General features: G+C 41.8%; 1 protein-coding gene across 1 annotated transcript in view; it reads right to left on the bottom strand.

The window, feature by feature from the left end:
* The window catches only part of cfap52 (cilia and flagella associated protein 52), an 81,103-nt gene that overhangs the window by 20,870 nt on the left and 41,774 nt on the right, over positions 1 to 18,459 (bottom strand). The window contains exons 11-12 of the mRNA XM_063030773.1: positions 16,812 to 16,963; positions 1,258 to 1,360 (exon numbers count right to left, since the gene is read on the bottom strand). Of these exons, the coding sequence (XP_062886843.1) occupies positions 1,258 to 1,360; positions 16,812 to 16,963 (255 nt within the window). The remainder of the gene's footprint in view (positions 1 to 1,257; positions 1,361 to 16,811; positions 16,964 to 18,459) is intronic.

Consider the following 18,459-nt stretch of genomic DNA (forward strand, 5'->3'; position numbering starts at 1 on the left):
CAAATTTTAAAAGGCCAAGATAGAGTGGGCATGGAGAGGATGTTTCCCATAGTGAGAGAGTTTACGACCAGAAGACTCAGATTCACAGTAGAAGAATGTCCCTTTAGAAATGAGATGAGGAGGAGGTTCTTTAGCCGGAGGGTGGTAAACCTGTGGAGTACATTGCCACAGACACGTGTGGAGGCTAAGTCATTGGATATATTTGAAATGGAGATTTATAGTTTCTTGAATAGTAAAGGCATGAAGGTCACAGGGATAAAACAGGAAAATAGGGTTGAGAAAGAAAATAAATCAGCCATGATCGATCGGCAGAGCAAACTTGACAGGCCAAATGGCTTAATTCTGCTCCTATGTCTTATGGTCTAATAAATGTCATCCTTTGTGCAATAAAATTGCCCCTCAAGTTCCCATTAACTCTTTCTCCTCTCACTTTACACCTATGCCCTGTAGTTCTTGATGCTACAACCTTGGCAAAAGGACTGAGTGCATTCACCCTACGTCTTGCATCATACAGCTTCCTTCCATTGTTTGGATGAAAAATATGGTACCCCACATACGGGAGGAATAGAGTATAATACTCATTATCAAACTTTATACATAAATGGAGATGTTAGAGAGTAAAGAGCATGGACCAGGTTAACTCTGCATAAAGACAAACTCATTGTCTTCAAGTAACAGAAGAACGGAAAGAAGGGGGTTCAAAGATTAATATAAAACTGTCACTGAAACTTAAGACCATAAGTTCATAAGACATAGAAGCAGAATTAGGCTAATTAGCCCATTGAGTCTACTCCGCCACTCAACCATGGCTGATCCTATTTTCCCTCCTCAACCCCATTCCCCAGCCTTCTCCCCATAGCCTTTGATGCCTTGTCCAATCAAAAACCTATCAATCTCTGCCTTAAATACACCCAATGACCTGAAGCTTTTACTATGCACTTTGATAACGTTTGCTAGCTTGTTTTCATATTTCATCTCTTCCCTTCTAATGATTCTTTTATTTGCTCTCTCTAGGTTTTTAAGAGCTTCCCAATCCTCTATCTTCTTGTTAATTTTTGCTTTGCTGAAGTTTTCTTTTGGTAAAATAAAATTCATAATACAGTGAGAAAACATTTGAAAAATATTGAATGCTTATTTAATGCAACATTTTTAGTTTATATTGGTATTAAAATATATCACAATCTTACATTGAAATGGTCATTTTTATTAATGGAAAATCTTTCCTACTAAATGAATGTCAAATATGAATGATCTTACCTTTCTATCTTTTCCACTGGTTATTATCTGATATTCATCAGGATGATAACAGACACATTTGAAAAGGGTGTTTGCCAAAATCATTTGATTTCTTGCATACCGTCTGGTAAAAATAAACACATTATTTAAAAATACAAAATACAGTTTTTACAGTGTTAAAGCTCAGTTAAAAAGAGATTCTTTTTACTTCCCTTCACCCTCTCAATGTTTTGTTCCTTTTCTTAAAAAAGCCACATAGTTCAGGAATATGGTTAATACCACAATCCACTTGAGTCTAGGCATTGAGTGTTAGCAAACTGTTTTCATTAGAGCACATTTTGATCACAATCCTTTCATTCAGGATTTCTTGGCAAGCTTTCCACTATGGAGTCCTCGAATTAACAATCATTATTGTTGAGTCAGAATGATGATATCTAATTTTGCTTTTATACCTCCTGGTGTAAATAGGCTAATTACAGCATTACTGTATAAAAACAAAACATTATGGACGCTGAAAATCTGACATAAAAACAGAAAATGTTGCAAATAGTGGTAGTGAATTATCCAACAGCAACTGTATGGAAGAGTTCACACTGCAGGTCAATGAAATTTCATGTGAATGTTGCTGAAAGGTAAGCATCCTGAAACATTAACACTATCTCACCTGCTCAGGAATTTCAACATAACCTGTTTTTTTTTATTTCTATAAGAATTCTTGCTTCAACTGAAATCAAGAAATGCACCACAGTTTGAATCTGGATATTATTCAACCTCATATATCAATTTCTTGATGCAAGGATATGAGTTTACCTGCTGAATCATAATATAAAACAAATGATTATTCTGCAAAAAATAATACCTGCAGTTTAGCCTTGGATTCCAACATTGAGAGAGGAATTATTTAGAGGCACATTTCACATTAGATGGTCACTATTGCCATCTGCTGGTAGGCAAATGTGAGCACATCTTTTTGTGCATTTCCCACATTATAACATGGGGGCAACAACTTGTTTATAATGTTTAAGTAAAAATAAATGAGAAGTATTTTTAAAAATGTAGAAGTTATGCTCAGAGAAAAGTGACTCAATTAAAATCTTTTTTCTACTTTAGTGGAAAGCTCGCCACAGTCAGCATAGTTCAAGTTCGAAGTAAGTTTGTAAGAAAAAATACATATTTATCACCATATACAACCCTGAAATTTATTTTCTTGTAGGCATACTCAGTAAATCCAATAACCATAATAGAATCAATGAAAGACAACAAACTATGCCAATACAAAAAGAAAGAAGAATAGTAGTAATAAATAAGCAATATAGTGCTTTGAAAAAGTATTAAGACCCCACAATTATTTTCACATTTTACTGTCTCATTTTCTAAATTTTAAATATATTGTAGGATTTTTTGAGCTAATCTACAAAGCATTGTGCATTATGTCAAATCAAAAGGAAAATTCCAAAAACCTGTGAACAATTTACTAAAATTTAAAAATCAAAATCATGTAATAAGGCAATACTGTATATTATCTTACCAACTCATCTAATTTGTTCATGTAGAAAATTGGAGCATCACTGTGTTGTGCATTTAATATTTCAGTCGTATTTGACTAATCTTCTATATATATATGCGCACATCTTGTTTAAAGTAAGCACAAAGGTAGGCTCAGATTTTGGACTTCCATGTCTGCCACTGAATTAGTTTAATGTTCTGAAGTTACAACACATAACAGTGGTGATGAGATATTTTAAAAATGAACCTGAGATGGCTATCGACCTGTTGAAGCACAGTGAGACAGACGATTGAACTAAAAAAAAGCACAGCAAGGAATGGCAAGTAAAAAAATGCAACTCGGTACATTTCAGGTTTTAAAAAAAGGCAGTAAATGAGTGAATTCAGAGTTCATAAAGAATGGGTACTGGGTGATAATAATCATTTAAAAAGCAGAAATGCTTGGCTACATCGTTAAGATTTGCATGTTTGATTCCACAAGAGATAACTGGCTCGTGTATACTGAAAAAATATTTTGAAGCAAATGAAACAGCCATTGAGAAACAAATGCCAATTTTGCTGAGTGCATTGGGTTTAAAGGTATACAATTCACTTCAAAGGTTAATTGCTCCAAATAAACTAGCAGAAATAAAATGTGATGATATTGTCAAAGTAATGCAGGAACATTTAGAACTGATGCCATTATTGATTGCACAACACTTTAGGTTTCAAAATCAGAATCAAAAAGAAAACATGTCCATTTCACCATATGTGGCTCAATTGAAGAGATTGTCTAAGCATTTGTCAGTTCTGTAATGGGCTTGATGATACACCAAGAGATTATTTAGTTTGTAGACTCTTACAAGAAAGCATTCAAAATGGCTCCTAACTGAAGCACCTCACATTTAAAAGAGCAGTTGAAATTGCTGTATCAATGGAAACTGCAGACAGATGCAATAGAGTTGCAGTCAGCAATGAAAACTGCACCATCTAGACAAAGGGCAACTTGACCGAACAAATTGTTTTACCATGATGGAAGGAGCTCACATACACCAGACCAATGCAAATTTAAAGGCAACACTTGCAGAAAATACAACAGAGTAGGACACGTGCAAAGAACATGTTGGGTAACCAAAAATAAATGGACTGCGCAGAGAACAGAAAAAGATAAAAAGTCAAGTTGCAGTTTGAAAAGAGTGATAATCTGCATGCTGTTGATGAAAAAATCTGATAAAGATGGGAGTGACGCAGGGCAGTGTGGGCTTGAGATGTACAGTGTGAAAATTAATAACAGACAAGCAATATGTCTTTTGCCAGAAGTGAACGGCAATTAAAATGAAATTGGAGATGAGCTCAGTTGTTACTGTCATTCCAGAAATGAGCTTGAGTGGCATTTCAGAGATACTAAACTCAAGCCTGCAGATACCCAACTAAGAACATATACTGGAAAAAAAGATAACTCCCGTGGGAATGACATTCTTAATGGTGAAATACAAAACTAACAAGCCATATTGTGGTAAAAAAAAACAGGAGGGCCAGCATTGTGGGGAATTAAGAAAGGTATTGGATGTTGCCAAAACTGTCTCCAAGCTGTACACCATAAACCGTGGTCCAACAGAGGGCAAACAGGTGTTGATGCCAAATTCTGTGCCTTTGGTTGGAAAGCATATTGGACCAAGGAAGGACCATGCTGCTCAGAGAGATTGTGAAAATGACTAAAGCAGTGCTCTGCTACAACAGTTTTTAAAGCTTTTGATATGTTAATCAGGCAGTTACTTGTGAAATGTGGCTTGGTTTTAGGCTGGAAGAGAGATCAAGGAACTTTAGGAAAGTTGCAAGCTTTCAGCTTTTGTGAATATAAATAATCTGAATCTATTCTGCATGTGTTAGTTTATTGCATGAACTTCAAATGGGAGAAAAAAGCTGCTTGTAAAAGTAGATGCAAAGACGAAAGCCCAGCTGGATGAACGGAAGACTAAAAAGAAAGGAGTCAGTGCAGATACAAAAACAGAGGATTCATCAGATGACGTTATGGATGTGGAAACCAAGATCAGATTGTAAACGAAGCAATAGAAAGATAAATAAGTAATATTCTAGTGAACTAAATGCACCTCTGCAAGATCAAGATGCACAAACGAGAAGAAGATAAAGGAATGAGAAGAAAGGTGTCCAGAAGAGTCAGAACCACTTCCTGCAATCTTAGAATCAACTCCTACAATCACCATGGAGGAGGAAGCAGCACCTAAGATTATTTTTACTGTTGCAAGTCTCATGTTCCAAGTAGTGTGATCCCCTTTGTTAGGAAAGACTTCATCGCACAAAAGACTATTTTCTAAGTGGAGAGAAATTTTAAAAATCTGAGATGCAAAGATACTTGGGAGTCCCAGTGTAGGATTCCCTAAATGTTAATTTGCAGGTTGAGTTGGGGGTGAGGAAGGTAATTGCGATGTTAACATTCATGTCAAGAGGACTAGAATGTAGTTTGAGGCTTTTAAGACCAGCGTGAGGCCTGACTTGGAATATTGTGAGCAGTTTTGAGCCCCTTATCTAAGAAAGGATGTGCTGATATTGGAGAGGGTTCAAAGCAGGTTCACAAAAATGGTTCTGGGATCCAAAGGCTTATCGTATTAGAAGCGTTTTACAGCTCTGGTCCTTTACTCACTGGAATTCAGAAGAATGAGGGAGATCTCATTGAAAGCTATTTAATATTGAAAGGCCTCAACAGAGTGAACGTGGGAGAATGTTTCTCATGGTGGGGGAGTGTACGACCAGAAAACCCAGCCTCAGAATAGCGGGACGTCCATTTAGAATGGAGATGAGAAGGAATTCCTTTAGCCAGGGAGTGGAGAATCTGTAGAATTCATTGTCATGGGCAGCTGTGGAGGCCAAGTTGTTGGGTATATTTAAGGAAGACGTTGAAAGGTTCTTGATTAGTCAGGGCATGAAGAGTTACAGAGAGAATGCAGGGGTTGGGGCTGAGAAGGAAAAGGATCAGCCATAATGAAATGGTAGAGCAAATTTGATGAACCACATGATCTAATTCTGCTCCTATATCTTATGGTCTTATGAAAATCTGGCTGAGTGGTGCCACAACAACAACAACCTCCTACTCAACGTGAGCAAGACCAAGGAGCTGATCTGGACTTCAGGAGGATAAAGCCAGAGGTCCAACAGCCAGTCCTCATCTGGGGATCAGAGGTGGAGAGGGTCATCAATTTTAAATTCCTTGGGTTACCCATAGCCCTCTATTTTTCTAAGATCCATGTACCTATCCAGGAGTCTCTTAAAAGACCCTATCGTGTCCCCCTGCACCACCATCACCACCATCACCAGCAGCCCATTCCACGCACTCACCACTCTCTACGTAAAAAAAACTTACCCCAACATCTCCTCTGCACCTGCTTCCAAGCACCTTAAAACTGTGCCCTCCCATGATAGCCATTTCAGCCCTGGGAAAATGCCTCTGACTATCCACACGATCAATGCCTCTCATCATCTTATACACCTCTATCAGGTGACCTCTCATCCTCCGTGGCTCTAAAGAGAAAAGGCTAAGTTCACTCAACCTATTGTCATAAGGCATGCTCCCCAATCCAGGCAACCTCCTTGTAAATCTCCTCTGCACCCTTTCTATGGTTTCAACATTCTTCCTGTACTGAGGTGACCAGAAGTGAGTACAGTACTCAAAGTGGGCTCTGACCAGGGTCCTATACAGCTGTAACATTACCTCTCGGCTCTTAAACTCAATCCCACCGTTGATGGAGGCCAATGCACTGTGTGCCTTCTTAACCACAGAGACAACCTGTGCAGCAGCTTTGAGTGACCTATGGACTCGGACCCCAAGAGCACTCTGATCCTCCACACTGCCAAGAGTCTTACCATTAATACTATATTCTGCCGTCATATTTGACCTACCAAAATGAACCACCTCACACTTAAACAATAGGAATTCTGCAGATGCTGGAAATTCAAGCAACACACATAAAAGTTGCTGGTGAACGCAGCAGGCCAGGCAGCATCTCTAGGAAGAGGTGCAGTCAACATTTCAGGCCGAGACCCTAGTCCTGACGAAGGGTCTCGGCCTGAAACATCGACTGCACCTCTTCCTAGAGATGCTGCCTGGCCTGCTGCATTCACCAGCAACTTTTATGTGTGTTGCCACCTCACACTTATCTGGGTTGAACTTCATCTGCCACTTTGCCCAGTTTTGCATCCTATCGATGTCCCACTGTAACCTCTGACAGCCCTCCACACTATCCACAACACCCCCAAACTTTGTGTCATCAGCAATTTTACTCACCCATCCCTCCACTTCTTCATCCAGGTCATTTATAAAAATCACGAAGAGTAGGGGTCCGAGAACAGATCCCTGAGGCACACCACTGGTAACCGACCTCCATGCAGAATATGACCCATCTACAACCACTCTTTGCCTTCTGTAGGCAAGCCAGCACTGGATCCACAAAGCAAGGTCCCCTTGGATCCCCTGCCTCCTTACTTTCTCAATAAGCTTTGCATGGGGTATCTTATCAAAAGCTGTGCTGAAATCCATATACACTACATCTACTGCTCTACCATCATCAGTGTGTTCAGTCACATCCTCAAAAAATTCAATCAGGCTCGTAAGGCACAACCTGCCTTTCACAAAGCCATGCTAGTCCTTTGTTTTGGCGTGTGCCTGCGTGCGTGCATCTGCGTGAGTGTGTGTGCGTCCATGATGATGTCCGTTCCATGGCTTTTTACAAGGCGGAGAGAGAGACTGTGTGGTGCACCGCTCCTCACACAGACATTTTGCAGTATTTTTCCCTTTTATTTTACAACGTCGAGCTGCAATCTCGACACTCAACCCAGCACAGATGGAAAGTGTACTCGAGAGCGGACCCGACTGGTTTCGAACCCGGGAACCTCCGCTCCCGGGTCCGGCGCCGATGTCATTGTGCCACCAGCCAGCATCAGGCTGACTATTCCTAATCATATTATGCCTCTCCAAATGTTCACAAATCCTTCCTCTCAGGATCTTTTCCATCAACTTACTAAACACTGAAGTAAGACTTACTGGTCTATAATTTCCTGGGCTATCTCTACTTCCTTTCATGAATAACAAAATCTGCAATCCTCCAATCCTCCAGAACCTCCCCTGCCCCCACTGATGATGCAAAGATCATTGCCAGAGGCTCAGCAATCTCCTCCCTCGCCTCCCACAGTAACCTAGGGTACATCTCACCAAGTCATTCCTACAATCGCCAAGGTCCTTTTCTGTAGTGAATACTGAAGCAAAGTATTCATTAAGCACCTCAGCTATTTCCTCCGGTTCCATAAACACTTGCCACCGTCACACTTGATTAGTCCTATTCTCTTATGTTGTATCCTCTTGCTCTTCACATATTTGTAGAATGCCTTGGGGTTTTCTTTAATCCTGCTCGCCAAGGCCTTCAACTGAAAATCAAGGATCTAATGCACAAGGAGGAATTGAGGCCAAGGTCCTGAAGCTTATCGAGTAGTTTTGATGGGATAATAATATTGAATGCTGCGCAGTACTCAATAAGGAGTATCCTAATGTATTAATTTTTGCTGTCTAGATGTTCCAGGGTTGAGTGAAGAGTCAATGAGATGCCATCTGCTGTGGACCTGTTGTGCTGGTAAGCAAATTGGAGTGGATCCAAGTAATTTCTCAAGCAGAAGTTGATATATTTCATCACCAACCTCTCAAAACACTTCATCACTGTAGAGTATGTAACTGCTACCAGACAATAGTCATTGAGGCTGGTTATCATGTTCTTCTTAGGCACTGATATAATTAAAGCCTGCTTGAAGTGGGTAGCTGCCACAGACTGCTGAAGCAAAAGGTTAAGGATCTCAGTGAACACTCCAGCCAGTTGACCAGGACAGATCTTTTGTACTCCGCCAAGTATCCTATCTGAGAAGGATGCCTTCCGTGAGTCCACCCTCCTGAAGGATGCTCCGTGATTTCAGCATCAGAAAATGAAATCACACGATCATCGGAGGCTGTGGGATTTCCTGATAGTTCCTCCATGTTTTGATGGCCAAAGTGAGCATAGAAGACATTGAGCTCATCTGGAAGCAAAGCCCTGCTGTTACTTACATCACCTGGTTGCACATGCAAGCTCTGCCACAGCTGTTGAAGATCCTTCATTGATCCAAGTTTAGTCTGGAATTCCCACTTTGCGGACTTTATTTGGAAATGCACAGAGGACTGTGTGTCTCGCAAGACGATCCGGGTATTCCCTAACCGGAAACCTTGGATGAATTATGAGGTCAAGTCCCTTTTAAAGGCTAGAGCTGCGGCTTTTAGGTCCGAGGATACCAGTCGCTACACGGAATCCAAGCGTGAACTCCAGAAAGCCGTTAAGGGCGCCAAGAGGCAATATCGAGCCAAGTTGGAAGCCCAGGCTAACCAGAGAGATGCCAGTAGACTATGACAGGGTCTAAATGAGATCACTGGGCGCAAAGAAAAGGTTGGGAATATCAATAACTGTGGCACTTCTCTTCCTGATGAACTTAACGTATTCTACGCAAGATTCGAACAGAAGAGGAGCGTCCTGCTCCCTCCGGATGAACCGGACCTGGTGGCATCAAGATTCATCGTCACCGAGGAGGACGTTAGCAGGGCCTTCCTGAAGGTAAATCCAAGGAAGGCAATGGGCCCAGATGGCATCCCAAGACAGGTTCTCCGGGCCTGTGCAAGCGAGCTAGCTGGAGTGTTTGCTGACATCTTCAACTGCTCCTTGCTTCAGTCTAAGATCCCCTTGTGTTTTAAGAAGGCAACGATAATCCCAGTGCCGAAGAAGAGCAAGGTGGCATGCCTGAATAACTATCCACCTGTGGCTCTGACATCAATTGCTATGAAGTGCTTCGAGAGATTGGTTATGGCACACATCAACCACAGCCTACCGGTCAACCTCGACGCTTTGCAATTCACCTACCAGAGCAACAAGTCAACGGCAGATGCCATCTCTCCGGCCCAACATTCCTCCTTAGAACACCTGGAGAATAAAGACGCATACGTAAAGCTCCTTTTCATTGACTACAGCTCTGCCTTTAATACCATCATTCCAAATAAACTGATTCCTAAGCTTCAGAACCTGAGCCTTAGCACTCAGATCTGCAGCTGGATCTTCAACTTCCTCACGGACAGGACCCAGGCTGTAAAAATAGGGGGCAAGCTCTCCTCTACAATCACTCTGAGCACTGGTGCCCCACTAGACTGTGTACTAAGCCCCCTGCTGTACTCACTGTACACCCATGATTGTGTAGCCAAGTTTCCATCAAACTCAATATATGTTTGCTGATGACACCACAATTGTAGGCTGTATCTCGGGTAATGATGAGTTTGAGTACAGAGAGGAAATTAAGAACCCGGTGGCATGGTGCAAAGACAATAACCTATCCCTCAACGTCAGCAAGACGAAGGAAGTGGTTGTTGACTTCAGAAGGAGTAGCGAACCGCATGACCCAATTTATATCGGTGGTGCGCAGGTGGAACAGGTCAAAAGCTTTAAGTTCCTCGGGGTCAATATCACAAATGACCTGACTTGGTCCATCCAAGCAGAGTTCACTGCCAAGAAGGCCCACCAGCGCCTTTACTTCCTGAGAAAACTAAAGAAATTTGGCCTGTCCCCTAAAACCCTCACTAATTTTTATAGATGCACCGTAGAAAGCATTCTTCTAGGGTGCATCACAACCTGGTATGGAAGTTGTCCTGTCCAAGACCGAAAGAAGCTGCAGAAGATCATGAACACGGCGCAGCACATCACACAAACCAATCTTCCGTCCTTGGACTCACTTTACACCGCACGCTGTCGGAGCAGTGCTGCCAGGATAATCAAGGACACGACCCACCCAGCCAACACACTTTTCGTCCCTCTTCCCTCCGGGAGAAGGTTCAGGAGCTTCAAGACTCGTATGGCCAGATTTGGGAACAGCTTCTTTCCAACTGTGATAAGACTGCTGAACGGATCCTGACCAGGATCTGGGCCGTACCCTCCAAATATCCCGACCTGCCTCTCGGTTTTTTTGTACTACCTTACTTCTCATTTTTCTATTTTCCATTTATGATTTATAATTTAAATGTTTAATATTTACTAATTTTTACTATTTTAATATGTTTAATATTTAATATTTGTAATCCAGGGAGCGGGAAGCGCAGAATCAAATATCGCTGTGATGATTGTACATTCTAGTATCAATTGTTTGGCAACAATAAAGTATAAAGTATAAAGATGGCTTTCTAGAGGTCGTACATGGACCTCGTGTAACTTTCTTGGTCACCAGACTTGAATTCCTCTGATCTGCTCCTCAGTACATTGCAGATTTCATGGTTCATGCAGGGCTTCCAGTTGGGGAGGACTCTGAATGATTTTGTGGGGACACACTCATCTATGACTGTTCTTATGAAGTCAGTGACAACCGTGGTGTATTCATTTAGATCCACAGATGACTCCTTAAACATGGCCCATTCCACTAACTCAAAGCGATCCCATGGTTGCTCCTCCGTCTCCAATGATCACCTCTTTGTTGTACTAATCATTGTGCCACAACCATGGATTCGGCAGCGCAACAGATATGGCAATTGCGCTCATGAATATGCAAGTGTCAGCTAATTAGTATTTAATTGTGATAGTATTTAACTCCATTCCTTCCGTCATAGTATTTGTCGAGTCTTGGATACAGCACAGTAACACTTTGCTGCCTGTTTTGCATTCGGCCTTGCCTGAGAAATTGGACTGTTGAGTCAACTGACTCTGAAGACTAATGGTATTCGCTTTATTCTTAGTTGTTCTTTTCAGCCGCATAGTAGGCTTCGTTTTCCATTTGAGACCTAGTTAATGGCCCTATTTGGCCTAGTGTTTATTGTTTTCTTTTCCCTTTAACACTGTTCGCATTAAAGTCTCTGAAATGTCAACTCGCTTCAGTGTCTCTCACTCTGCACTTGGGCCATATCGGAACCTGGAGGCAGCAAGTCTCAACCACGCAAAGGTAGACCCAGTGAAGAGACAGCAGCTGAACTTGGCCATGAGATTCATCGGTCAGATTGATTCGTCGAGGCAACAATGTTCCATTGGAATTCCTATGTATGAACTCTTGTTTCTGTCTCCAGCGTGACAGAAGAATCTTGCCAAGTAAGAAGACCCAGCAAAGTTTGAACAGTGACATTGGTGGCTTGAAGAGAGGGTGCCTTCTTTTCTCAGTACACGTCCTGACTCTACATTCCGAGAGTCCCAAGTCTACATACCGAGCTTCTCTATTCTACATTGTGTTTCTCTAGTATCCATTCCAAGTTTTTCAAATCACAAGTACCCAGGTTCCCAGCTTTGTGGTCCCGTGACTCAGGTCTGCATAACCAATGAGCGCTTCAAGCAAGCTTTTCAATTAATTCAGCAAATCATCATTCAAGTCAATAGTGTAAATTCTGGAAGAGCCCTACTCCAAAAGCTGATCCCTGGCTGGAGTGTGAAAATACACAAGCAAAGTAACCCTATCAAGAGTATTTTTAACCTCTTGATGAAAGTCATGGTACAGACTGGGAAAATTGAACTTTTCTGTAGCAAATTAAACAGATCTACAGAGAACCAGCGAGCTTAGCAATGAAAGAAATCTGTCTATGCTGTCTTGATCTGTAAAGTTGAGAGTATATCATAATTGCCTCTGGCAAAATTGTGAAAGATAAAACACTGAGCAAGATTTGAAAAGGTTCCTTCTCTAGGTTTCAAGTTTCATGATTTCAAGGTTTCCGGTTTCCCAAGGACATTTCTCTATGTTCCCAGGGTTTTCTTTTTCCGGTCATTTTCAAGGCTTATTCAATGTGTTTAGGGTTTTTCAATGTGTCCCCCAACTCAAGGGCTCCCACGCCTCCCTCTCGGCCCTGCCCGAGGTTTCTTGATCTCACTTAGGATTCCCCAGTCTCTCAGTCTGTTGGGGTTCCTAGGTCTCTCTGGATTCCCCAGTCTCTCAGTCTGTTGAGGTTCCCTGGTCTCAGTCTCTCTGGATCGCCAAGTCTCCCTGCCTCTCGAGTTCTCCATGCCTCCTTCTCAAGTTCCCAGGTCTCTCGAGTCATCCTGGGATCTCGAGTTTTCAGGGTCTTCCTAGGCCATCAGGTGCCAGCTACAGAGAGGGGGGTCATGTAGTGACTTCAGTCCTGTGCAGGGCATCAGAGCATTGGGCTCTGAGGTTTTTAGATCGCCTGAATTGGTTAATTTTTGCTTAACAACAGTTATTAATGGTTTAAGAGTTCCTTGTGTTTTTCTTGAGCGACTCACTTTGTAATACAGTTTCCGGGTGTGTTGTTTAAGTTTAAGTTTGTTTTGACAGGCTCAGGGATTCTGTGCTAGTTTTATTGTTGAAGCAGATGCCCGATTAGCTCCAATCAGAGGGCCCTCATTATGAGAACGATTTCTCTCACTGTGTCACTTGGTTGAGTTACCTCTGTATAAGCTCTTGTTTCAGTCTCTACATGGAAGTCTTTGGCTCCGATATTGGCAGTACCCACCATGGCACTTATCTACCAGCATCACTGAAGGACATCTTGGACAAGTCCCTCACCCGGGACTTCCAGCAGACACAGGTTTGTGGCGCTGCAGGGGCTGCACCTAGAGAGGGGGTCCTGTCACAACCACGGATTCAGCAGCGCAGCAGATACAGCAATTGCGCTCGTAAATATGCATAAGTCAGCTAATTGTTATTTCATTGTGATAGTATTTAACTCTATTCATTCCGTTGTTGTATTTGTCAAGACGTAGACATAGCACAGTAATGCTTCACTGCCTGTTTGCATTCGGTCTTGCCTGAGAAATTGGACTGTTGGGTAAACTGACTGAAGACTAACAGTATTCGTTTTATTCTTAGTTTTTTTTTTCAGCTGTATTGTCGGCTTTGTTTTCCATTCAAGAGCTGGTTAATGGCCCTGTTTGGCCTAGTGTTTATTGTTTTCTTTTCCCTTTAATACTGTTCACATTAAAGTCTGTGAAATGTCGACCTGCTTCAGTGTCTCTCACTCTGCACTTGGGTCATATCCGAACCTGGTGACACATTGGGGCCTTGCTCTTTAGCCACGGCCTGTGTGCGGGTAAGAAGACCGCCAAGTGATCAGACTTCCCGAAATATGGTCTGGGTATGGAATAGTAGGCATTTCTCATTGTAGCATCACAGTGATCTAGAGTGTTGAGATCCCTGGTGCTACAGGTTATATGCTGATGGTAATTGTGCGTGGATTTCTTCAAAAGAGCTGGATTGAAATCCCCAACATGAAATGCATTGGATTGCAGCAGATGGGATGAAAATGGGAAATCCAGAAAAACTGTAGGAGTTATTTGTAAGTTTTCATGGAACACTGGAAATTGTGTTAGCAAGCTTCAATCAGAAATGCTTAGAAGTTAGCTCCACTCCAGAGCTTTCAGCACGTTATCTTAGCTACATTTTAGCAGCCTTCTTCTTCTTGGAAATCCGTTGGGAACGACGATGACATCAGTGACACCTCTGACAAGAGCAAAGCCTGAACTGGGAAGCACAGATGCACCTGAAGGTCGGGCACATTATGGCCATTGAAGGGTCGGGTCATCTCTCCTTGGGGTCCTGGCACTTTTGATCGAGGTCCTTCAGCCACTGCTCTTTGAATGCGCTAGTGCCTTTGTAGACTGCCAGGTGCCAGACATTGCAGTCTTTGGCCAAGGCCTTCCAACCAGTCACAGGGATATTGTATGCTATCAAGGAAACTTTCACACAGTCTTTATAGCGCTTGGTGGAGTCTCCCTGCTTTCTGGTGCCATGTGCCAGTTTGGAAAAGAATAGGATCTTTGGAAGATAGTTGTCTTCCATCCGGACCACATGTCCAACCCATCGAAGTTGAGCCCTCATGATCAGTGTCTCTGAGAAAGAGTTCTCGGCCCGTTGCAGCACTTCTGTGGTGGGGACCCTGCCTTGCCACGAGATGTCCATGATCTTGCGAAGACAGCGCAGGTGGAACTGGTCAAGCATCTTGAAGTGCCTACAGTATGGGGTCCATGTTTCACAGCCATACAGCAGAGAATTCAGGACGACTGCTCTGTAGGCTCCCCTCTTAGTCTTCAGCCAGATGCCGCATTCTTCCCACACACATGTTCATAGCCTGACAAAGGATGCCTCAGTTTTCGCAAGTCTGTTTGAGACTCTCAATCTAGACTGCAAGAGGAGGTGAGGCAGCTTCTCAGGTAGGTGAAGGTGTTAACATTGTTGAGAAGTGTGCCTTCAATCTCAATTTGTGGTTCCAGAAGGTTGGTATGGGGTGTGGGCTGAAGTAGAAATTCTGTCTTCTGCAGGCTGTCATTTAGGCCAAATTATCTTGCTGCCACAGTGAGGCAGTTAGCGAGCTCCTGCAGGTCCCTTTCACTGTGCGCAGTAAGGATGCAGTCATCTGCAAAGAGGAAATCTTGTACTATTGCTTCCAGCACTTTGGTCTTGGCCTTGAGGCATTACAGATCCACGAAGCATCCATTAGTCCTGTAGCAAATTGTTATTCCTGCATCAGTCTGTGAGAGCAGAGAATAGCATCATGGCAAACAGTAGGCTGCGAGGACACAGCCCTATTTGACACCGTTAGCTACTAGGAAGAGGTGCAGCCTTTTTCAATGACCCTAGCCATCATGGTTCTAAATGGTTGTCATAGCCAGGGTGGTAGTGAGGATAAGCTCCCACTACCTATAAAGTGCTCCCAATGGTGTGTGCCTCAAATTAGCCTCTGATAACCAACTTCTGGCCTTCATGGGGCAGAACTGTTTAGCAGTCTTACCGTTGTGGTGACCTGTAGGGAACCCTTTCAGATGAGGCATTGATCTAGATTTTTAGTAGTTAAGACAGTTATATTCAGTTCAGTGAATTTGTGTTAGACAATCTCTAAGGAAAGCACTTTCCTTTGTTATGGAGACCAAACCAGCCTCAGCTGCAGCCATCTGTACAACTACAGCACATCTCACTCTTGCTTACTAACCTGTCTTCTACCCTTGAACTTAAAAGCCAAACTATTATTTTTCTATCTAATTTGCTTGATTGTTTTCCTACATTTATGAAATAACTCATAAAGTTCCCTCTAATTACCAATATTTGTTCCTATGACTTAAAAAAAAGCCCAGAAGTTATTTTCCATACCTGTTTTTATGTACCATGCCAATAAATTTAGAGTAATTTGAATATGAGCACGTCCTCCGGCTCACTGAGTCTGCACTCATTTACACTAATCCCACATTCCCAATAACAGGCCTACTCCAACCCACAGACCCTATGACTTAGTTAAACACAAGGGACAATTTACAATGGCCAATTAACATATCCACCGTTTGGGAAAGTATTTATCTGTTCAGGATTACATGGATCTGCAGTCTTCTAGTCCTTGAAATGTCTCTTCCTGTGTTTGTTCCTCATCTTACTGAACCTGATTCCCCAACACAGGTTATTAAGATTTTTATTATTGGCACAAACTATTTCACTGTCTCAACTATTTTCTCCACCATAATTTCTTCTTCCTGCATGTCATTAACCAAGATTTACTTCTGCAAGCTACGTATGGCTCAATTGGCAGCACTCCTTATTCTAATAGTTAGGGCCTTGAGCTTCAGTTTAGAACCACAAGCAAAGAATCTGGGCTGAAACTCCAGTGAGGAAGTGTTACATTGTGAGTTATTCTACTAGGATACAACTAAAAGTCTCAGGCACCATTTTGAAAAAAAGTTCTAATGTTAGTCCTCCTTTCACAGTCATCACTTATCCCTGAATCAAATAAAACTACATCAACTAAACCTGGTCATTATCCCAGAAGTCTTTGTGTGTCCAAATCGGCTACCGCTATTTCCTGTATTACAACCATCGCAACCCATAAAAAAAGTCAAATAGATTAAAAAAATCAACTGAGCAGTTTTGAGATTGTAGAAGAATGTGAATTCAAGATTTCCTTCTTTAAGAGAGAAACAGCATGTTAAATTATGGCTGATTAACCCAATGAGACGAAGTTGAAAACTTTGAAATAATTTGATTAATCCTGTAATATTATAATAGACACAGATTTATATTCCTTACATCATGAAAGTAGATTTTAAGCCACTTACACTATATCCCAAATGATACAAGTACCATCAGAACTTGCTGATACACATTCTTGATTGTTTTTTTTAACTTTAATGCATGATATCATAGATGAGTGTTCCTTCAGAGCTTCAATCAGCCTCTGGCTTTTTGAACCAATCTCCCACACCCGCACCTGAAATTAAAAAGATTGTTTTCAAATTGTTTTAAAGATGGTTAAAGATTGTTTTGACTAGAATGATTGACCACCTGGTATTTGGGAGAATGTCATGGTGCTGCTGGGATTTAGAAAGACTTTAAAAAGACTGGAACAGTCTCAGTTTTAATGTTTTCTTAGGTTGTGTACAATTTGTAAACATCTATCCATCCACCATTTACACAGGGCCTTTATGTGCCCAATGCCCTAACGTTCCCAAACCCATATTCTCCCTCTCAAGTAATTAAAGCCAGACTTTCTCCAAAGGCAATGAAGTTTTAAGAACACTACTTAAATCTGTTTCTAAATTCTGCATCTGATCATCTCCTCCTACGATAGAGCTCAGAATGAAGTGCTTATTTCAGGAGTCTGATGTCGGGCATGCAGGAGACATAACCTCCTCGACATTACCAACCAAATGTAACTAGGGCTTCAGTACAGGGAATGTTGCTTTGAGAGAGATACTAACATTAGTAGTTTTCAGTAATTTGGAGGATTTTGCAGAAACAGAATTGGTAGTACTTTTTCAATGTTTTGAGATACTGTTGGTAATCAAGTCTCAGAACTTAGACATGGGCAGATATCACTTCTGCTGAGCAGACCATGAAATTATTGTAGTTTACGGTCTCCAGCTTCCTTCATTATCTCAAAAAGGTGTGCTGGTGTATTGAAGGTGATGGGGAATTTTATTGTTAGCCTGCCTTTGCCAAGATGTGGCTTGTGGGAAATGGTCTACATTATCCAGGCTCACTGTGAACTGTTATTGGAAGAGGGAGTGCAGTGTAGCAGAGACCTCTCTCTTGCAGATATTCAGTGTTAAGATTTATTTTGCTACATATCCATATTTTACCAGACACATCTATCCTCTACATTACTTGAAGCATCAGTAATTGAGTTGGTGGCTACAAGGTCCTCTGCTGCAGGGCAGGTTACATTTTTGGATATCCAAGATGGGATGAGGACACTGTCATCTCCGAACAATCAACTTCACAGATCACAGCCTCAGCAGTGGGCACCATTAAGATGGCCACATCAATTCCTCCTCGGAGATCAAAACATGTAGACAGACCAATTCCTTTCAGATAGTTGCTGTTTGTGCACCACCTTGTCCTGAATAAACATGGATATGGGTCAATGAGTTTTCTGCAGTGTATTTGAGTAATAACCAACAATATATAGATTTATTGAGAAGTTGATGTGCGTCATGCAGCCATACATATGTATGATTCTATGTACGATGGAACATATGAAAATAAGATTGTCTGAATTTGAAGACCTGTTGCTTCATGCGTGATAGAGTGTGATTACTTATTTGCTGCCTGAGGCTACAAGTATAATTTGTGAAATAAGGCTTTTCAAAATGCATTCACTGAATTTGATCACACAAAGTCATAGAGTCTTCACAGCTTTGGACTAATGAGGCAGTGGCACAATGGATAAAGTAAGGAGGGAGCCAAGTAACAGAAAACAAAACT

Source organism: Mobula hypostoma, chromosome 22 (assembly GCF_963921235.1).
Source record: "Mobula hypostoma chromosome 22, sMobHyp1.1, whole genome shotgun sequence".
Classification (NCBI taxonomy): Eukaryota; Metazoa; Chordata; class Chondrichthyes; order Myliobatiformes; family Myliobatidae; genus Mobula; species Mobula hypostoma.